General features: G+C 35.7%; 2 protein-coding genes across 7 annotated transcripts in view; both read left to right on the top strand.

The window, feature by feature from the left end:
• acot18 (acyl-CoA thioesterase 18) overlaps positions 1-5,766 on the top strand; it is a 10,717-nt gene extending 4,951 nt beyond the window's left edge. For all 6 annotated transcript variants that reach the window (XM_016487148.1, XM_016487147.1, XM_016487146.1 and 3 more), the window contains 7 exons: positions 2,458-2,621; positions 2,817-2,936; positions 3,020-3,102; positions 3,434-3,527; positions 3,648-3,728; positions 4,800-4,941; positions 5,076-5,766. In XM_016487148.1, coding sequence (XP_016342634.1) covers positions 2,458-2,621; positions 2,817-2,936; positions 3,020-3,102; positions 3,434-3,527; positions 3,648-3,728; positions 4,800-4,941; positions 5,076-5,206 — 815 coding nt within the window. In that variant the 3' untranslated portion in view covers positions 5,207-5,766. The remainder of the gene's footprint in view (positions 1-2,457; positions 2,622-2,816; positions 2,937-3,019; positions 3,103-3,433; positions 3,528-3,647; positions 3,729-4,799; positions 4,942-5,075) is intronic.
• Positions 5,767-5,952: 186 nt separating this feature from the next.
• The window catches only part of lamb1b (laminin, beta 1b), a 30,674-nt gene continuing 14,004 nt past the window's right edge, over positions 5,953-22,622 (top strand). The window contains exons 1-21 of the mRNA XM_016487152.1: positions 5,953-6,028; positions 6,920-7,092; positions 8,632-8,767; positions 12,474-12,547; positions 12,804-12,992; positions 13,101-13,164; positions 14,001-14,200; positions 14,272-14,392; positions 14,518-14,706; positions 15,792-15,968; positions 16,098-16,210; positions 16,286-16,365; positions 16,497-16,632; positions 17,357-17,515; positions 17,610-17,731; positions 17,809-17,929; positions 18,609-18,798; positions 19,082-19,225; positions 19,335-19,566; positions 21,488-21,651; positions 21,739-21,963. Coding sequence (XP_016342638.1) covers positions 5,995-6,028; positions 6,920-7,092; positions 8,632-8,767; positions 12,474-12,547; positions 12,804-12,992; positions 13,101-13,164; positions 14,001-14,200; positions 14,272-14,392; positions 14,518-14,706; positions 15,792-15,968; positions 16,098-16,210; positions 16,286-16,365; positions 16,497-16,632; positions 17,357-17,515; positions 17,610-17,731; positions 17,809-17,929; positions 18,609-18,798; positions 19,082-19,225; positions 19,335-19,566; positions 21,488-21,651; positions 21,739-21,963 — 3,043 coding nt within the window. The 5' untranslated portion in view covers positions 5,953-5,994. The remainder of the gene's footprint in view (positions 6,029-6,919; positions 7,093-8,631; positions 8,768-12,473; positions 12,548-12,803; positions 12,993-13,100; positions 13,165-14,000; positions 14,201-14,271; positions 14,393-14,517; positions 14,707-15,791; positions 15,969-16,097; positions 16,211-16,285; positions 16,366-16,496; positions 16,633-17,356; positions 17,516-17,609; positions 17,732-17,808; positions 17,930-18,608; positions 18,799-19,081; positions 19,226-19,334; positions 19,567-21,487; positions 21,652-21,738; positions 21,964-22,622) is intronic.

Raw genomic sequence — 22,622 nt, forward strand, 5'->3', positions numbered from 1 at the left:
GGGAAAAAAAAGTAACTTGCGTTACTTATTTGAAAAAGAAACTCAGATATTCTCTTGTAAATTAAAAAGTAATTTGTTACTTTACTAGTTACTTGAAAAACTCGCGTTACTTGTAATGCGTTACCCCCAACACTGACCAAAACTGCTGCCACTACTTTTTTTTTTTATTATTATTCAAACATACTAATTGCTTACACAATCTTGCTGTTTAATAGAATACAAGACATTGGTTATATAGTTTTCAATCTTATTTAATTTGTATAGGACTGTGAGCACTGAGAGTGGGACTTGTCCTCTGCTGACTGTTCAGCCCAATCGAGCACTGGTGGACGAGAAATTTCAGATTGTCATAATGAATTTACTGCCAAATCAAAAGGTGACGCTACACTCTCTACATCAATCAGAGGACAAGGACTTCTGGGAGGCATTTGGACACTACATCAGTGATGAATACGGGACAGTGACAGGTGCACAGTCAGTCTAATGCATGACCCTTAGAGTTATTAAAGTTATTACTGTAATATAGGACCTGCCAACAACATACAATACCATTCAAAAGTTTGGGATCAGTAAGATTTTTAAAATGTTTTTGAAAGACGTCTCTTATGCTTACAGAGAATGCAAAAATGGAGTAAAACGGTAATAGTATTACATATTATTACAATTTAAAATAACTGTTTACTATTTTAAAACGCCATAGCCAAAGTTTTCAGTGTCACATGATCCTAATATGCTAATATGCTCAAGTAACATTTGTCAATATTGAAAACATTTGTGCTGCTCAAATATTTGTGGAAACCATGATACATTTCAGGATTCTTTGCAGAATAGAAAGTTCAAAAGAGCAGCTTTTATTTGAAATGGAAATTTTTGTAATAGTATAAAAGTCTTTATTGTCATCTTGGATCCATTTAGTTAATCCCTACCGAATAAAATCCTCCTGAAGGTGGTGTATAGGCTACAAATATGGTTAATTCCATAACATAACTATGTTTACTGTAGGGAGATAATGAAAGGAAATCCCCAGCCTGGCTAGATCGTAATCCAGCTTATCAACTACCTAAACTACCTTGAATGATGATGAATAACCTACTTCGACCAACATATAAAATTATTTGATCCTTTTGAAATTTAGTGGCCAAAGATGAAAGTTTGGGAGGCACCTATGAAGGCACAGAGCAGATGGGGTTGCTATGGAGCATGAGGCCCATACCGGGAAGTCGACCTGGACTCAGGTAACTTAGGCTGGCAAAATCATGTTTTTTTTTTTCTTAATGCTGTCTGTCTCACAAAGTTTAAATTCCCTTTTTTTGCCAAATGAATACTAAATGTGAGATGTACTGTAAGTCTTGGAAAAGTCATCCATTTCTTCAGAATTTTCCTCCACTAATCTTTGATTCCTGTCTCTTTTATTCAAGGCTGCGTAAGACGAATATACTCACACCAATGGTAATTCACATCTCAGTATATGGTGGGCATCTATCTCAAGGATTCAGCCAGCAAACACCCCTGGCAACCAGTACCATAGAGCGCTGGTATGTTGCGCCAGGCGTGCAGAGGGTGAACATCAGGGAGAATGGAGTACGAGGAACTTTATTTCTTCCTCCAGGTAAACACAACCACACAATGATGTAATGATATATCAAAATACAATTCATATGTATACAGTGACTTAAATAAGCCTCTGCTAAGATGACAAGGTTGATTCATTTCTGAATTTTATTTTGTTTCGTTTTTTAATGGCAGGATGACAGAACTGTTGATATCATAATGAAACAGCCTTAAAAAGTTATTTTAAAATATTACTTGAAGTAGTTTGACATAATCTTTTATTATTATTGCTTAGCATTTGAAATAACGTTTCAGCATTTGAAAAAGTTTTGTCTGCCAATTCAAGATTATGTTGTGGAACTAAACTTGTTTAAAAATAAATGTAGAAACCCTCATAACATGTATGTCAATGTCACTGTATTAAAATATATGAGATAATTTAACAATTTTATGACTAGTTGGCATGAAACGATTTTTTTAATTTAAAAATAATAACTTTATATTTATTTATATATAAATGTATTTATCTATATATACAGTGGGTACGGAAAGTATTCAGACCCCCTTAAATTTTTCACTCTTTGTTATATTCTGGTGATGTATGCCAAACTTCTCCAGTCATTTAGTCTGCTTAAACCCTGCAATACAATATTGACTGCAAGCTATTTTTTGTTAATCCGTTTTACTTGATGTATGTAACAATACAAAAGAAAAGATCTTTAAATTTACATTAAAGCAGCTTTAAATGAAAACTTCTTGAAAAGTTTTCAAAACCACTTGGCACATTTGACTGTGATTGTATGCTGTCACACAGCGGGTTATTATTGAGTATATACAGACAATTTTCTTGGAGACATTTAGGTCCTGTAAATTGCTTGTAAATAGCTTGCCATGTGTTTTTTTTAGGTCCTGGGCCGTACCCAGGAGTGCTGGACCTGTGGGGAGGAGGTGGTGGTTTGGTTGAGTATCGTTCTGCCCTGCTTGCATCTCATGGCTTTGCATCCATGGCACTTGAGTACCTCGCTCCAGAAGAGCTGAGAACAGCTGATGTTGATGTGTCATACTTTGAGGTAATGTAATTCAAAACTTTTGACAGTCTCCTAAAGTGTAGCAACTCTGACATGATATCCTTGATGATCTACAACTGTTACTGACCTGTCATTTCATTTGTTACCCATGCATTTTCTTGCACTTCCAGTTTCCCTCTTCCCAGGTCTTTCTGTTTACTTCATATTTGTGTGTGTGCATATACATTGTTCCTGTAGAAAGCATACCAGATCCTGCAGAATCATCCAAAGGTACAGAGGGACCGTATGGCAATGCTTGGGCTGTCTTTTGGAAGTGCTGTCACACTCAGTATGGCAGCCTTCTCCAAAGTCATCAAGGTTTGCTTGACCTACACACATGTACAGTTATCTACATTTAAATGCAGCTTTTTAGTTTGTAATGTCATATTACTGTTTTGTAGCCCCAGTGCTGTGTGTGTATCAGTGGAAGTCATGTGTTTCCTGTTGATAAATCCCTCTTTGAAGTATTTGAGGAAATGAAAAAGTGAGTGAACATTAAACATTATTGAGCCTTATCTAAAGCTATAGTAATTCATATTGCTTGATAGTGCCAGAAACTTTGGAGTTTAAAGAATGTTTAAAGAAAATTTGACCTTATTTGTCCTTTTTATTTGAAATAATCATATTAGTTTAGTTATCCAGAGCATTTGAGGGAAATTTACCCACACATTTAATTGCTAGATTATTTAAATGAGTAGATTTGAGTAGTTTTATCTACCCAGATATAAAATAACAGTCAATAAATTATCCATATGAGACATTTACAGTAAAAGACTGATCCTAATGATAAACAGTAACAAGTAATGTTTTTGCAGGTATATAGATAGGGTACGTGTGAATGAGGAGAACCAGGTAATACACAGAGACATTATCTTGCCAATTCCCTCAGACCCAGCTCTCAAAGTGGATGTGAGTACAATTTACAGATTATATAGATTTGTTCATACATAGTCTTTTTCTTTGTCTGTTGTTGTTGTTGTTGTTGTTGTTGTTTTTAATGTAAGATCTGTTTTTTTCACATACACAAAGGTTGGGAGAATAAAGTGTCCTCTTCTGTTGGTGAACGCTGGTGATGATCAGAACTGGGCTTCTGTTGAATCTGCTGAAGATGTGAGTCACATATATTTCAGTTTGGCTAAACTGAACATATTACTAAACATTTATGATTTCATAAGATACCTGGAAAGGACAGACCTTGTAAGACAATAGACAATAAGACAAAATTAAAGGAATAGTTACCAAAAATGAAAATTTTGTTATCAATTCATGCACATCAATTCATTTTTTTTTCTCTGTTTTTTTCCTTTGTATCAGTTATTGATTACTAGATTTAAAAAAAACTTACACTTAAATGTAAATTATAAATGTTGCCTTGACTAAAACTGAGCTGAAATAGTTGAAGCACTAAAACTAATAAAAATTATAAAAAATAAAATAAAACTTACCGAAACGAACTAAAATAAAAATAAAAACTGATCATATAAAAATAAAACTGTAATAGATATTCTGAAGAATGTTAGTAACAGTAACAAAGAGTTTTGGTTACCATTGACTTCCAGTGAATGGACAAACATAAAAGACTGAGACAATTCTCAAAATATCTCAAAATTTGACCGGTGTGGAACATCTTGATGGTGATTATATATTCACAGAGTATTCATTTTTGAGCGGTCCTTTTAACATGCTGTATCAACCTTGGCCACTAGGTGCCACTATCACTATAAACACGAAATCTTAGGACTTTTAATACATTTACAATAAATGGGTGAATGAGTTTTTTAACCTTCAAAAAGACATGAACAATGCATTAAAATGTGTAGTATTACAAAAATGTTGTCATATGAATGCTTTGTATAAGGAACAAAACTAAATGTATGTCGTTATTTGCTGTTATTCTTCTCCTCCAATGAGCTGTTACTAGGTTTTGTGAAATTGATGAACTGATTCACTAAAAAAAACAATTCTTAAAAGAAAGATGTTAAAAAAAGCACTGGTCTACTATTATCTTTTTTATTTAGAGTAGAGTCACACAAGGGTAAGTAAATGACTTAATTGTCATTTTTGGGTGAACTGTCTCTTTAAATTATTTACTGCAGTTAATCTTGGTGTAGTGTTCTCACCTGCTATGACTGAAATCATCTGATCTGAATTGGATCCTTGATATGGGTCTTTTACACTCAGATGGAGATGATGATGGAGAAAGCAGGAAATCGACACCTGTTGACGGTCCTGACGTATCCTGGCGCAGGTCATCTGATTGAACCTCCATACTCGCCTCACTTCCGAGCATCTAACTTCATCCTGCAGGAAATGAAGGAGAAGAGTAAGCATGCATGAGCTACTGTTTCGTTTTGCATTTTTTTGTATAGGATCAAAGTATTTAGACCTTCTTAAATGTATGATTATATGTGCAGTGTATCCCTTGAATATTCACTGAATGTGTTGTTGTTGCTGCAGTTGTCATGCTGTGGGGTGGACAGACGAAACCACACGCATACGCACAGGAGAACGCATGGGAGAAGATTTTAGCATTTCTGCGGCAGCACCTCTACTTCAGTTCAAACTTTGCAGTAAAAGCCAAACTGTAGTTCTGTCATCTACAACAATTACACTTTATTTCAAATATTGCTGATAATGATTGCCAGCACTTCTTACTTTTCACTTTGGTATCTGTAGAAAATAAAAGTGGACATTATTTTTTTTAATACTTTTGTAGTATAAGTTACACATAAATGCATTATTAAGGTTTGTAATGATGTATATAGGTTATGATGACAATAACTTAAGGCATTACAAGCACAGTTTAGGTTGTGTTGGGCAATATTTCTTGATACACTAAATACAATATTTGGGCAACATTTCTGGATATACTTCAGTTTGTACCCACAATCCATTTCTAAGAATGTGTTAGAAATGCAAAGTTGAAATGAGATTAATCCATTATCTAATTTAATTATGTTTAAAATGTGTTTTGATAAAACAATTAATTTTTATTTTCTAAAGCGAATATCATGCTTATTATATAATTATGATCATATTTTGAACAGAATTGATGCAAAAGCCACCAGATTCCAGATTTTAAAATATTTGGGTATGTAGGAATGTAATAAGTTTGCCAAGTTCAATGTCATGTTTTTAAATTCACAGATCAGTTGTGGATGAATAAATATGCAATTATAAAAATCCTGTCTTTTTCATTTAAACGTGAAAGGATTTGAGACTCCGCCAGAGTGTTTGGCGTGATACAGGGTTTGCAGCAGCACTACATGCGTAAATCAGCGTTGACTAATATCATGGGCGGGAGCTTCGCTTCTCCCACGCTCCACACACACAGTTATTCAGCTCTGGAAAACATTACTGGAGGACGAGAGCAACCATGTGGATTCTCCAGATTACAGCTCTTACGATATGTAAGTTTTGTTTATTAGTATTCTTCCATTCATAACGTAAATGTAAAAGACACTGGGTTTCATTTGATACAGTTTATGTATGAAGTTTGATGGTGACCCAGAAATATTATTGTTTTTACACAGATCAGTGTGTTGGGTTTTTAGATTCTGTAAGGTAGATTTCTAAAGAACTAGAGAATCAAAGTTGTTTAAGAGTTCCTGTCATGATTCAAAACAGTTTTAGTTCTAGTTTGAAACTTTATTTTATTATTTCAACTTCTTAAATATAAGTATGGAAAGAAAGGTAAGGGTATGTAGTATTTGTGAAATGTTATGTGGTCCAAAGTCAGCATCCAATATAAATGCATTTCGTTTTGGTGTTACATAGTGTCAAGTTTGGTGTCTAGAGGTTTGTGTGCATCCCATCTGGTTTCCTGCATGCCACATTCAGCTCTCCATCGGGTCATTAAACGTTCTCATGTGAAATTCATTTCAGTAATTAGAAACAGACTCCAAAGACTGTAACCAGAAGCCAAAATGATTAACCATGTATATAGTTCACCAATGTTTCAGTGATGTAATAGTATACACATTAAAATTAAATAAAAAATAATGTATGACTTGCATAACTAAGGGGCTAGTTGTCACAAGAGTTGTATCACAGAAACTATAAGATTTTGATTCAAAATCACAGATCAGTGTTTGTTTATCACGTGATGTTAGTGGCTGTATGTAAAATTACCCTGAGAAACATTCACTGGAGCAATAAGTATGACATCTGGCTCCAAACTTTGATTGTACTTTTTTTAATGTCTCTGGTTAACATTTGGGATTCATGACACTTGTTATGCCACTCATGTTGAAAAATAGTAGGATGCAATTTAATCGGTACAATCAATGCGATTCCCATAGCTATTGCTTTGCACACCCTGGCACAAGTACCCGATCACAATGACAAGTGTGCAGAGGGGAGCTGTTACCCTGCTACAGGTGATTTGCTGATAGGAAGAGCACATCGGCTTGCAGTCTCCTCCACCTGTGGACTGGATGGACCAGATAGATTCTGCATTGTCAGCCATTTGCAGGTAATGCATAGTTAGACACAGTCATGCATTATAAAAGACAGACATGCACTTAAGAATTACTATCAAATATCCAAAGATATGTTAAATTGGTTTAAACAAAATATTGTATGTATAATTATTTGTTATGCGCTATATAATATAATGTAAGTAGTTTTTTTGTATACATTTTTTTTCAGTTATTTTCTCTATTGTACATGACTTACGTACTAAATTTTATATGCTAAATTTTATTATAATGATTACAAATGATTGTATTGCAATAATGAGAATCTCCATTGAGAATAATGAGGAAAAACACAGAAGTAAAACACATTGCAGTAATGACAATTTTGGGGTAAGCAGATTTGATTGTCATGAAATCAATGGCACAATGCATAAATTAGGCTTATATATATATATTCTTATACATTACATATACAAGCTAAAAACATCTGATTTGGTCATAATCTGTCTATGTTGCTGGGTGGGTTTCTTTCCACACTTATATTCACTGTCTGATAAACAATCAGATCTCTGTGTGGAGAGTATGTGGTGGGAGGATGAAGGCCCCATGTCAGATGTTCCAGACCCCCTTAGGTCACTGTTTTGCTCATTGCATTATCTGTGTGGCCCATTTTTTTTTTCTTCTGTGTATTCTGAGTTATATATTGTGAGCGATGAATTGAGCAATGGTGAGAAGCTCAGACTAAAGTCTGACTGTAAATGTCAATGTGTGATATGCGTGTGATCTGAACTGTGTGTATTTGATCTGGAACTTAATAGTCCAATGTCTGGATTCACAAATATAAGATGCTATCAAACCTTAATGTCATTCCAAATCCTTGACTTTCTTTCTGATCAAATGACTTTCTTTCTTTCTTTGTGGAGAAGATGTTTTTCAGAATGCCCTAGTGATTATTTTCCTTGCAATAATAATAAATGAAGTTGGAAGCTATTTAGAAACCCACCATAAAAGTACGCTAATTTGCGCAGATCTTGGTAGATTGTGTTGGTCATTATGGAAATGGTCTGGCTGCGTCTTTGTTCGTTAATGTGTGCATTGTCAGCGGATAAACCGCAGAACTCTCCACTTCCATCAGCACTTCTATGGGATTGCGCTCTCACACTAATTTGCCCCGTTTAGTAAATCTGGCCCAATATTGTGCATTATATAGCAAATATAGTCATTTAGACTGCTTTTATCATGCATTTTTGTCCGTTTTTGAGCTTTGCAGCACCAGTTCCTGTTAACATTCATTGTATGAAAAACATAACCAACCATAACCAAGAAAATTTTGTAAATATTTCTGTTTTTTTGACTTGGTTATGTGTATAAATTTACTTGACCATGTCAGTTAGATTTAGTCTGTGAGTTTTTCTGTGTATACATGTGTTTATGTTAGTGAGTCATGTGTATGAGAGGGTGAGAAAAACAGGTGCACGTCCAGAACATCTGGATTCCTGCTGTCTGCATGAATGTGTTCTTCTTTTCGCTAAACCCCAAAAGACTCTATATGTCTCACACGCTCCACTAACATCTGCATCTCAATCTCTGTCCAGGATGAAACAGACTGTTTTGAATGCGATTCTCGGCGCATGTACAATGAGTTCACCAACCCCAACAGCCACACCATTGAGAATGTGGTGACAACTTTCGCTCCCAACCGCCTCAAAACCTGGTGGCAGTCCGAGAACGGTAAGTTCTCACACAACAGTAAGAACAATCACAAATAATATCTCATTAATATCTCAGTTGTTTCTCCTAGACAGATCTCTTAGTAATCTAATAGGTATGTCTCCTGTAGAGTTTCAGAGGTAAACTCAACAAAGCACAGATTTACAAAGATAACAAAGTTGCAATCAAAAGTTGAATCTCTTATGTACTCAAATATTCAAAAATGTTCAAAGACTGAAATATCGGAGGTTTACTATGTACATATTTGTAGCTTCTCACTGTATGCCAACAATTGTCGAATTTGTGTGTTTTATTAGTAATATTAGTAACCCCTGAGACAAAATTTATATTTAAAAGGATAGTTCACCCAAAAAAATGTTATTTTGTCATTATTTACTCGCCCTTATGTGTTTCCAAACCTGTTTGTCTTTCTTTACTCTGTGGAACATAAAAGAAGATATTCTGAGATATGTCTTTTTTCCGTGTTGTGGAAGTCAGCGGTCACCAGAATTACTTTGTTACCAACATTTTATTTTTTATTTATTTATTTAGTCATTTAGCAGACGCTTTTATCCAATGCGACTTACAAATGAGGACAACAGAAGCAATCAATTGTAGTATTAAAACAACTAAATTCAATATATATATTATTTCATTTCCATTTAGTTTGTCGAAGTATTAAAATAACTCAAATGAAATAAAACTAAAACTGAATAAAAGACCTATACAGACATAATAAATTCAGACATAATTTAACTAAAATTAAAATAAATAACAAATACAAATAATACAAATCAAACGACAGTAGTTTATCAGTAATCCTAAAAAATAACACTGCCAAACTTACATGCTAAAAAAAAAAAAACGTACTTACACATAGTAAGAAATGGTTATAAAAACTGAAACAGAAGTGAAACAAGTAATAGGAAAGAGGAGAAATAAAAAGCAATACTTATAATATATACTGTATATATACCAACATTCTTCCAAAATATTACCAAAATGTATTTCAATGTGTTCCAAATATGAAAGAGGTTTGGAACGACATAGGGTGAATAAATGATGAGTTTTTATTTTGGGTGAATTTTCCTTTAAATGGAACATAAATGAGACTCGAATCACTCAACTATTTTGAAATAATGAAATACACCGTCAAGTCTCACAAAAACACACAATTCTCTTATCATTGGTCCCAAAAGAATATACACTGGAAGAACATACAGTACTATGTATCATTGCCAAAACTTGGGCAGACAAAGAGAGAACGGCAGGGAGAAAAAGTAAAAGAAATAGTTCGGCTGAGAAGAAGAGCTGACAGGAAGTAGTGGGAATGAGAAAGTAAGAGTTGGGATGAATGCAGCCGCTGGGCGTGGGAAACAGCTGGCCTGCTCTCTCCCTAGCGACTGGCTTCCACAACAGTCACGCTACCGGACTGAATGTAAGGGTGTGGCACGGCATCACTAATTCAGGGAATTTATGACTTTGGATGCTTTATTTGGCATTGTGCTGCTCTTTTGTTGCACCCTTGTTCCCACTAAATATAAAGAAGAAAATGTGGACATTTTCTATAATTTTTCAATAATGTTTTTAATAAAAGGGATTTTAAGATTATGCTTCTTTTTCATTTTCAACTTCCTTTAGTGTATAATGTTACTTTTTGTACAGTGATAGTTTGTTAATTTATGGACTGCATATACATGTTACATTTATCATTAGCAGTGTTGGGGAAAGTTACTTTTAAAAGTAATGCATTACAATATTGCATTACTCCATAAAAAAATTAACTAATTACGTTCCTTTTTTATGGAAAGTAATGCGTTACTTTATTAGTTACTTGAAAAAAAGTAATCTGATTACGTAACTTGCGTTACTTGTAATATATTACCCCCAACACTGATCATTAGTTAGTTATTCATAACCGTTTTCCATCTGACTACTAGAATTAAACAGCCTGTTTTACAGTTGCTACTGTACCTTTAAGATTTGTATTGTATGGAGCCCCTAAAAGGACATGGTGATAGAAAAAAGTTAGATGGGAGGAAAAATTATATTTCAATGCTTTTGCATACTCTTGCACAACTTTTGTGTACCCTCAAGAAACTGCATTCTCTTGCAAAAACGTTTCCATTGCCTTAAGAAACTTTGCGTTTGCTCACAAAATTTTTGTGATGGAAATTATATCAGGTGTGAGGAAAAGCTATATTTAAATGCTTTTGCAATCAAACACAGAATTTCTCAGGGGACTGCAATACTTTTGGAAGAGAATGCACAAGGTTTGAGAGTGAATGCAAAATCTCTGTATCTACACTCTAAAAAATGCTGGGTTAAATATAACCCAGCGTTGGGTTAAAAAGGGACAAACCCAGCTATTGGGTTGTTTTGACCCAGTGGTTGGGATGTTTTGAACCGAACCGCTGGGTCAAAACAACCCAATAGCTGGGTTTGTCCCTTTTTAACCCAGCGCTGGGTTGCATTTAACCCAGCATTTTTTAGTGTATGCACGTAAAATCAGTTATAAAATTTACTCATTTGCTGTGGGTTTTCCATCAAGTCTAATATTGTTTAAGCAGCCCAATCCGTCTCTTTGCAAATTTAATTTAAAGGGGTCATATGATGCTTTTTTAAAGATCATTATTTTGTCAGAAAACTATCCAACTATGTTGCCATCAACCACTACGTTGACTATGTTAAAGTTCAGCATTCCTGAGCATGAGCATGATTCATTGAGCATGTTTTCCATTTCCCTGTACTTACATTATCCTCTTCTGGGGTTTTGGAATACTGGTATCCATCCTACTTTGTACTTCCTTTGTATTACTTCACTATGACTGGATGTTGTATGTTAATATGGAATTGCCAGAAATCCATTGATTGCAGAACAAGTTGTTTTTGCAGCTCAGCTTAAAAAATTAGCTGCATCTGAAATTACATAGTCTAACTACTACATTTGATGATACAATAAACATCACGGCCGTTAACAAAGTACTAGACATGCTATTCATTTTATGTACTGTTTTTTTGCCTACTATACTATATGTTAGGGAAGCAGGCATATTTGGACACGGCGATCTTTTTAGACTCAAGAGGAAGTTTTGACTTCTGAAACTTTCAGTATGTTTACATAAGACAGTGAAGTCTTTTGTTTCAAAAGATCAAGGAAAATTCTTTTTTCATGAAATAACCCACCGACTTTGATATTTTGAACTTGGTGTAGCGAATCAGCTCATAAGGGAAATATGAATAATTAATCATAACTAGTTATAATTAATTATAAATATTTAGATCCGCTGTAGATATTTACTTGACCTCTCAGGGTCAACTGTCTGTCAATTCTAAGAACGTTAATTTCCTGGTTAAGGGAAATATGGTCCAGACGCTACACTGGAAACTATCCGTACCAGATCCTTTGCAGTAAACTAATATTTATATTTTATATATATTTATATATTATATAATAATAATATACTGTGCTTTTCTAAAATATATAAAATTAAGAGCATTTCAAAAATCTGATTGTAATATTAATTAAAAATATATGTAGTGTAACAACAAGTTATATCAAACAAGGTGCAATATCAGCGCAAATTCAGTACATCCTTCACCAATCAAATTAGATGACTGGAACTGTTGCATAAAATATCTTTAGAAAGAGTCCAATGAATTTCAACCTCTCTTCCTAACCTCATTTATTTATTTCTTCACTCATTTATCCATTCCTCTATATTAGGAGTTGAAAATGTGACCATTCAGCTGGATTTGGAAGCCGAATTCCACTTCACACACCTCATCATGACCTTTAAGGTGAGAAAGACACTGTCACGCACACGCAAACACACTGAACTAGAGCAGTCTTGAGGAATGTAGAACATATGTGCAGATGTGTTTGAAGTTCTTCTCTTTAAGTCCAGAGCTGTGTTTCTGATTGTAAGTTGATCATAGAAGCCATTGGCGGCCTCTATGGCCTCCTTGCTAAGTTGCTACGATGCTTTTGAGAAACTTTTGCTGTTTTTAGTATCTGATCCTAAGTAAATTTAAACTTATTGCTTTTTTCCCACAGACCTTTCGGCCGGCAGCCATGCTGATTGAGCGTTCCGCAGATTATGGGCGAAGCTGGCAGGTGTACCGTTACTACGCTTTCCACTGTACTGAATCCTATCCGCACGTCCCTCAGGGGCCAATCAGAAAAGTGGATGATGTCATTTGTGACAGCCGCTATTCAGGCATTGAGCCATCAACAGAAGGAGAGGTGTGTAGTACTCATGCATAAACAAATATACACATAAGTACTTATACATACGATGCAAAAAGTAGTATTTAAACTCCTGAGTCACTGTTCTTGTATACTTGTACACAGGTCATTTTTAGGGCACTTGATCCTGCATTTAAGATTCCTGACCCTTACAGCCCACGCATTCAGAGTAAGTAAATCATGGCAGCAACCCTCTTGTTATTTGAAAAGATTTCTACTGGATTTTCACACAATTGTTTTTATTTTGACACCTCAGTCTTAACGTAAGAATGAATATAACCCCCATAGACGTTTGGTGCACCAAAGTATGAAAATAAATATACAAATAAAAATGACTTGCTTAAATACAAAAATAAATAAAATAAATGAAAATGCAAATAAAAATCACTCACTTTTCAGGAAAATTTCTTTAGCATTTAAAGCATATTAAAATGTTAAGCATTTAAAAAAACTAGTAAAAGCATAATATTTGATTTTTAATAAAAGTAACATTTAGGTAGAATCTGTTTTTTTTTGTTGTTTTATTGTAAACCATTAAAATGTAATGGTAAGGAATGGAATGATTAATAAATTAATTTAAATTAATTAATACATTTATTTATTTATTCTATTAATTTTGTTAAATTGATTAAATAATGTGATTATATTTAGTATCCTGATAAAAACTTAGGGACACGAATAGGGAACATCATTTTCCGAGAATGATTAAACTACAGTAGTCAACATTTGAAGTGCATCAAAAAAGTTAATCAAAGTTGTCCTAAGACAAGAACGGGTATTGTTTTAGTTTTAGGACAACTTTGATGAAAGGTTTTGATCCACTTCAAATGTTGACTACTATATAAATCAAGAGGGAAATTTAACTTGTACAACGACTACTTGTGTCAAAAAGCTGAGAAGTGAATTTGAAAAACAAAAAAAAAACAATTTGTTTTCTTTGAGTGTGTTTATATATTTTTGGTCTGACTACTGATATTTGTTTGTATGGGCGTTACCTGCATGTAGACTTACTGAAGATTACAAACTTGCGCATACGGATGGAAAAGTTGCACACTCTAGGTGATGATCTGTTTGATGACCGAGAGGGGGTGAAAAAGAAATACTATTACACTCTCTACGATATGGTCGTCCGTGGCAACTGTTTCTGCTATGGCCACGCCTCCAAGTGTGCACCGGTCGGCAATGAGGCAGGGGTCGAGGGCATGGTGAGTAAACAAAACAACAACAATCACAATCCAGATTCACTCGCACTACTCACCTGTGTCTGTGTGTGCAGGTTCATGGTCATTGCATGTGCAATCACCACACTACTGGACTGAACTGTGAAGAGTGTGAGGACTTTTACCAAGATCTGCCCTGGAGACCAGCAGTGGGTCGAGAGACAAATGCATGCAAGAGTATGACAGCCCACAGTTTATTACAAAACATAACAACATTATTTCCCACTGACATTTATGCATTCTGAAATGAAATGAAATGCTTTAAATTTGCTTAGTTCACTCATCTTTTTTCTTTCTCTCAGGATGTGAGTGTAACCATCACTCGTATTCCTGTCATTTTGACATGGCGGTGTATCTGTCATCGGGAAATAGGAGTGGAGGAGTGTGTGATGACTGTCAGCACAACACAGAGGGCCAATGGTGTGAGAACTGCAAACCCTTTTACTACAGGCACCCTGGCAGAAACATCAGAGACCCCAGGATCTGCGAGCGTAAGTGTGTTTAACACTTTAAAGTGGATAGATTTTGTTGTGTTACAATGCAGAAGGGAAGCTCTAAAGCTTTTTATGATGCATTACTTGAAGGCATGTTATGGGTTAAAGGTTTAGTTCACTTGCAGAATAAAAAGTTCCTGATAATTTGCTCACCCCGGTGCCATCCAAGATGTTCATGTCTTTCTTTCATAATTCGAAAAGAAATTAAGGTTTTTAAGGAAAACATTCCAGGATTTTTCTCCATATGGTGGACTTCAATCGGTTGAAGGTCCAAATTGCAGTTTCAGTGCAGCCGAGGAATAAGGGAAGGGTCTTATCTAGCCAAACGATTGGTCATTTTCTAAAAAAAAAATAAAGAGTTTAACCACAAATGCTCATCTTGCACTAGTTCGACCTCATGCATTACATAATAACGTTGGAAAGGTCACGTGTGACGCAGGCGTAAGTGTTTACAAAGCGAACGTGCAAAAAAAGGTCAAACGCTCTTTACAAAAAAAAAAGTAAAACAATGATGTCGGAGAGGAAAAAATAAGATGGAGTTTTTCACCCTACCCTACATTTTTGAACCGAAGTACACAGACGAAGAACTAACCGTCCGTGACCTTTCCAACGTGATTACATAATGCGTGAAGTTGTGGACGCGCATCTCAGAGCTAGTGCAAGATGGCCATTTGTAGTTAAAAAGTATATACATTTGTATTTTTTTAGAAAATGACAGATCGTTTCGCTAAATAAGATCCTTATTCTTCGGCTAGAGCCCTTTGAAGCTGCACTGAAACTGCAATTTGGACCTTCAACCTGGTGGCCACCATTGAAGTCCACTATATAGAGAAAAATCCTGGAATGTTTTCCTCGAAAAACGTAATTTCTTTGCGACTGAAGAAAGAAAGACATGAACATCTTGGATGACAAGGGGGTGAGTAAATTATCAGGAATTTTTTATTCTGTTAGTGAACTACTCCTATAAGAACAATTTAATTCAGAGTTAAATAATTAAAAGTACACTGGCTCTGCATATTAAACTGAGATAGAAGAAATTTTATTCATTTTATTTTATAATTGTGTAATTTGTTTGTATTTAGCCTGTGATTGTGACCCACGTGGTTCTCTGAACGGAGGCTTATGTGACAGCGCTACGGATGTTTTAAGAGATATGATTGCCGGACAGTGTCGTTGCAAAGCTAATGTGGAGGGACAACGTTGTGACCACTGTAAAAAGAGACATTATGGCCTCAGTGACGACCCATTAGGCTGTCGGTGTGCGTAAACACACACATATTCACACACCAGCAGCTTTTTTCATGTTTTTCTCAAGGCTTTGACCCCTGGCTTCCCCTAGGATCATGTTTGTTTTATCCTTTCTTTTGTGTGTGTTTTTGTAAACCCAGCATGCAGCTGTAATCCTCTAGGCACACTCCCAGCAGGAAGTCCCTGTGATATACAGACAGGAAGCTGTTACTGCAAACGTCTTGTGACTGGACGAAATTGTGACCAGTGTCTGGTAAAAGAGCGTTATTACAAGTTTATGTACAATCTGTGTATGTGTGCTTGTGCATAACACAGTTTTCCCTTTCAGCCGCAGCACTGGGGTCTCAGTAATGATATGGATGGCTGCAGACCATGTGACTGTGACGTAGGTGGGGCTTTGAATAATAAGTAAGTACCCACATAACAATAATTGATTATCATAACTAGCCTTTGTCAATTAATTTCTAATTGTTTTATTATAAAGGAATTAATCCAGGCCTACATAAATATTCTTCCTTATATTTTTGTTCTCTCTGTAGTTGTTCTCGGGAGACAGGACAGTGTGCTTGTAAGAAGCATATGTTTGGTAGGCGATGTGACCAAGTGCATTCTGGGTACTACTTTGCGGCACTGGACCACTATATTTACGAAGCTGAGGATGCTTCCTTTGGAGCGGTAAGTGTAACATTCGCCTTCATTCATGTAATACAAGCAGAATTTTTTTTCAACATTTAAAAATAAAAAGAATTTAGCATTTTAAAACTGTGACACGAATGTATTGAATGCGACAACTAATGTAACAATGATTTTATGAAAAAACTGCACATGACAGTTTACATAAGACTGCTTTTACAAACAATTTTGATCATTTAATTTGATGATTTATTAAAGGGGTCATATGATGTTGCTAAACAGAACATTATTTTGTGTATTTGGTGTATACAGTGAGTAGAGGCCGGGGGCTATGATTTTATGAACTAACTGAATGCAAAACTTTACAAGAAGTTTTATAAACAAATTAGGTGCAACAATTTATTTAAGAATAGTTTTACAATACAAATGAAATGCGCTTGTTTTTGTAAGAATGGTTTTACAAACTAATAGCAATATTTACATAAAAATGGTTACTAATTGAAAGTTACAATTTACATACAGTAATGTCATTAGGTCAGATTGAGTTAGACCTATCGGACTGCGCCATCTAGAGTTTCATGCCAGAACTCTGTATGTATTTTTAATACATTACTTTTTTTACTAGGGTATACACAGAAGTTTGTTCTGCTCAGTCTGCTGTTCTATGAATGATGCTCAATGAGTGTTTGAGTTCTTCACGGTAACATGTAACAGAACTAAATGTATTTGTATGAGTAAATTCAGAGTGTCTATTGATTGTATGCAGGAAGTAAAAGTGCTTCAGAGACCGTCATCCTTGGATCGTAAACCAACCTGGACGGGTAAAGGATTTGCAAATGTACCAGAGGGTGAAACACTGAGGTTCAACATTTACAATTTACCACGATCTATGGAGTACAACTTAATGATCCGCTATGAACCACTGGTAATAAACACACATACCATATTCAATTTAAAACTTATCTGCCACACAGGCAGCATACACAAATAAACACATGTGTTTGATGCATTTATTGTAGTTGCCAGATGAATGGGAGCAGGTTGTAGTACAGATAGAGCGGCCCAGAGGCACTTACCCAGCAGCACACTGCACTTCTACATACAACGATGAGCAGACCGTCTCACTGCACCCTGGATCCAGGTAAGGTTGCATTAGTGTGTGTGCAGAGTTTAGTTTACTGTGTATTTGACTCCTGAATGTGTGTTTGTGTGTTTCAGATATGCAGTTCTGCCTGGCCCAGTGTGTTTGGAGAAGGGTCAGAATTACACAGCGAAAATTAGCTTCCCACAGTACTCATCATACAGCTATCACTCTTCTCCTCACACACTTGTTGATTCAGTAAGTTTATTTAATGTATATATTGATTAAATTGATAGCAATTTTTGAATAAAAAATATTATATAATTTACAAATTATGTACAAATCAAGTGATCATATTTAGCTATACTTTATGAATAAAAAAAATACATATAATACATATGTAATGGTGATGGCTTTCCATTTGCCTTTAGTGGTTTTAATGATATTGTTAACCTCCATCACTAAACCAATCCTTTTAAAGACAACTTTTTGCATTTGTAAATTTTGATTAAAATTTTTATTATGGCTCATCGGGACCATTTATATTCCAATAATATATATATATATTTTACCACGCTGAAAAAAAATGTGTATTTATTTTACTTTAAATTTGGTGGATTTAATTTGAAATAATTTCACTCAGAAATTGCTAAATTTAAAGAAACAGCAAATAACACTTTAAATTAAACATGAAATTTTGAAGTAGAAAGACTGAAATAGTATTTTCTTCCAAAACATACTCAAATAACCTTTGTTTTATTTACAATTTTTGAAAAATCTACATTGCATGAATATAACATAAACCATCTCACATCTGCAATTACACACATACCCACTAATGCAAATCAATTTTTCCTCTAGCTCTACATTTACGACACAGTGGTTTATTACAATATTCATTCATATTGACTTAAACCTTGACCTCTGACTTCTGTAGATAGTGCTTTTGCCAGAGGTACAAGACCTGGATCTATTTTCTGGCGGACCCCAGCAGCGGGAGGACTGGGAGATGTTCCAGAAATACAGATGTATGGAACGCAGCCAGAGTGTTATTAAAATCCCCCTAATGGATATTTGCAGAGATTACATCTTCAGTGTGTCAGCACTACTACACAATGGAGCTCTTGGTGAGAAAGACAGAAGAATAACAAATGCAGCTAGATTCATTTAATACTAGAGATTTTCAAATTAAGTACCTGTTTATGCTTTTTTGAGTTTATATTTCCCACAATCTTTTGCTGCTGTTTTTGGGAAACCTACTTTAAAGCAATCATTATTTTGCTATTTAGTTTGGTAATGCTAGTGCTGCAGAAATTGCATACTTCAGCTTTAAAAGTACATTATTATTAAACTTGCTGCCCTATTTTCAGAGTTTTGCTGAATTGTCTCTCATTTATTGATCACTGGCAGAGTGTAAGTGTGACCCCCAAGGTTCTCTGAGCACAGTGTGTGACAATATCGGTGGGCAGTGTCAGTGTCGACCCAACGTTTTAGGAAGGAACTGCAACACCTGTGCCCCGGCCACCTACCTGTTTGGACCCTCAGGATGTAGACGTAAGTGAAAACTACACATATGCACACATACACAAACCAATTAACACCAACATATCCATTAGCATAGAATAACATCAACAATGTTTTTTTCTGATCACTTCTTCATTAGCATGTGACTGTAACCCACTGGGCTCTCAGAACCTATTCTGCCACCCCACCACGGGCCAGTGTTTATGCGTGTCAGGGGCATATGGGCAGCAATGTGGCAACTGTAAGCCCAACCATTGGGGCTTCCCTCAATGCCAGCCCTGCTTCTGTAATGGGAACAGTGAACAGTGCCACCCAGTTACGGGCGAGTGTCTGAACTGCAGGGGTCACACCACTGGCCACAACTGTGAGAGGTAAGAGAGGATAAAATATTGTTTAATAGGTCTGATACTGTACATATGATTTGGTAGTATAATGCTATTTTGATGCTATTTTTCACACTACATTTAAGGGATAGTTCACCTAAAAATGAAAATTACCCTATGATTTACTTACCCTCAAGCCATCCTAGTTTTATACAAATTTCTTCTTTCAGGTGAATACAGTCGGAGTTATATTAAAAAATATCCTGGCTTTATAATGGCAATAAATGGGTGTCAAGATTTTCAAGCCCAAAAAAGTGCGTCCATCCATCAAAAAAAAAGTACTCCACAATGGTTTTCCTTTGCTGTAAACAAAACTTTGTTCTTAAGCCCCGTTCACACCAAGAACGATAACTATAAAGATAACGATATTAGCGTCCACACCAGCGGACGATATCGTCTGTTTATTCTAAGCGCTCGCTCATCTGCCGCTTTAAATTCTCCAGCTCGTTACAGCAGGATGGATTCTGATTGGCTGTCAATATTTTTATCGTTCATCAGCTGGAAAAAATCGTTCTGAAAGTGATTCCAACGATATCGTTTCTCTGTGCCTTTATCGTTATTGCTGTGGTGTGGACTCTGCTATTATTTAATATTGAGAATGATTTTTAGAACTATATCTTTATCGTTATCTTTATAGTTATCGTTCTTGGTATGAACGGGGCTTTACGCTATGACTACATCCTATGTCATCCGCTGGAATGCCACTCTTTCGTGAATGCTCATAAGACAGTCAGTGGAAGCTAGAGATTACTAGAGTGGAAGCTAGAGGAAGATATAGGTTTAAATATGGATAATTTTCTTACACAAACACATCACTTCACTTCAGAAGGCCTTGTGGAGCTGTATGGAGCACTTTTTATGATGGATGGATGCACTTTTTTGGGCCTTAAAATCTCGACCCCCATTCACTGCCATTATAAAGCATGGAAGAGCCAGGACATTTTTTTTTTTAAATATACAGTAACTCCGATTGTATTTATCTGAAAGAAAAAAGTCATATATACCTAGGATAACTTGAGGGTGAGTAAATCAATAGGGTAATTTTCATTTTTGGGTGAACTATCCCTTTAACAGTGGGTGAACTTATTTTTTTAAACCCTGGGTAAGGACAAGTTTTTAACCTTTTATTATGAAATTATGAAAAAAGTGGTGAGTTAGCACCACTTTTGTGGCTTTGACCCTGAATTGTGGTACCAAAAATAAAGTATATCATGTGAAAATGTTATAGTGGGTTGTTCAGCAAGGGACACTCAATCATAAACCTTAGTCCTTAAGTCATTAAATATTCATGCACTTTGTGCAGTTTTAAAAATCGTTTAGTATCCTTGTCTGAGCAAAACAAAAGAGTGATGGAGTGATGAAGAGATACTTTTATTAAGACAGCAGATGTAACATTTTAACAGTTAGACAAGCAGTTATTAAAACAAGGTGCAGGCTCATTGTTTGCTGTATTTTTGCTGTAGAGTTGACCATAATTGCATAGACTCCCCATAGGCCATGTGGCGCAGCTCAGTGTCTGGGCTCAATGGGCCACATAGTGCAGCTCTGGGCTCAGTAAGCTCTTTTGAGAAGCCAATTATTTAAGATATATCCTGGTTGTGCATTTAAAGTGGTAAATATTTAAAAATGTTGTTGTATTGGTTTTAAGTATAGGTTAGTCATAATTGTTTATATTGAAAGTTTATTTCAATGAAAAATTATTTCCATTATTAGTTCATGAAAGGTGACTTTTATTTTAAAGATGAATGTTTTGTGTGATGTGTATGTGTGTGTTTATACCAGTATGTATAATTTTTATATTTTTTAAGGCATTTTATGACATTGGGGTTGCTAGTGTGATACTCTACTGTTTAAGCTACATTGAATATTTAATAAAGATGCTTGTGTTTCTCGAAACCCTCTGTTCCAGGTGTGAAAGTGGTTATCACCGTAACACGCTGCTGGGCTCCAGTGAGCCGTGTCGCCCTTGTATGTGTCCTAACGGACCTGGAAGTGGAATGCAGTTCGCTGAAAGCTGTTACCAAAATTTCAACTCTCTCCAAATGGTGTGTGTCTGCAGCTCAGGCTACAAAGGTGAATACAGCAGTCTGAGAAATTAACAGAACAAGCTATTATTTAAAACTCACATAAAACAAATCTCACTCCTGTTCCATCCTATAGGACCAAAGTGTGAGGAATGTGCCTCTGGTTACTATGGTAACCCTCAGGTCCCAGGAGGGCGGTGCCATCCGTGTCAGTGTAACAGAAATATTAACATGCAGGACCCTGAATCATGTGACGCCCGCACTGGTGCCTGTCTCAAATGCCTGTTTCACTCCGATGGCAATGCGTGCCAGTACTGCAGTCGTGGTTATTATGGAGATGCCCGTACTCAGAACTGCAGGAGTAAGTATACAGTCTAAACAAGTGTGTGTTTTTGTTTAAAAATCCATCCATTTTCAGTGCTCTTTTAGTATGTGGTATATGCTAGTTGTTCTATGTTAGATGTCCTATGATAGAGAAAAGAAGGTCTGTCATGACAACTCTCGGAGTGATTTGCATGGTAATATACATGACAATGTTAATGTATTTGGTCTTGGCGGAATATATCTGATAGAGCAAGTACCAAGACTTGCCACTGCCAATACATCCACAACATGCTGCCGTGAGCATGTAAGAAATATTGCTGATCCACATATAACATAGCATACATGAATCACCCCGTAGCAGATCTATACAGGTGGAGCTAGGGTAGGTGGAGGGTTTCTGAAGTGCGCTGCTACTGCTATAACAAACACTAGCCAAATATTTGAATGTTGAGCAGCGAACTCATTGGCTACCGATACAGGAGAGAACCAATCAGCTGTGAATAATGATGTCATTATGTCATATTGTGTTAGATCTATCGGACTGTGCCATCTAGAGTTTCATTATAGAACTTTGTATATATTTTGAAGAATGTTTCAGCTGTCTTTGTCCATGCAATGAAAGTCAACGGGGTCCAAAAGAACAACTGACTTTTCAAAATATCTTTGTCTGTGGTCCACCAAAGAAACATTGGCAGA

Source organism: Sinocyclocheilus anshuiensis, unplaced genomic scaffold (genome assembly GCF_001515605.1).
Source record: "Sinocyclocheilus anshuiensis isolate Anshui unplaced genomic scaffold, SAMN03320099.WGS_v1.1 scaffold882, whole genome shotgun sequence".
NCBI lineage: Eukaryota > Metazoa > Chordata > Actinopteri > Cypriniformes > Cyprinidae > Sinocyclocheilus > Sinocyclocheilus anshuiensis.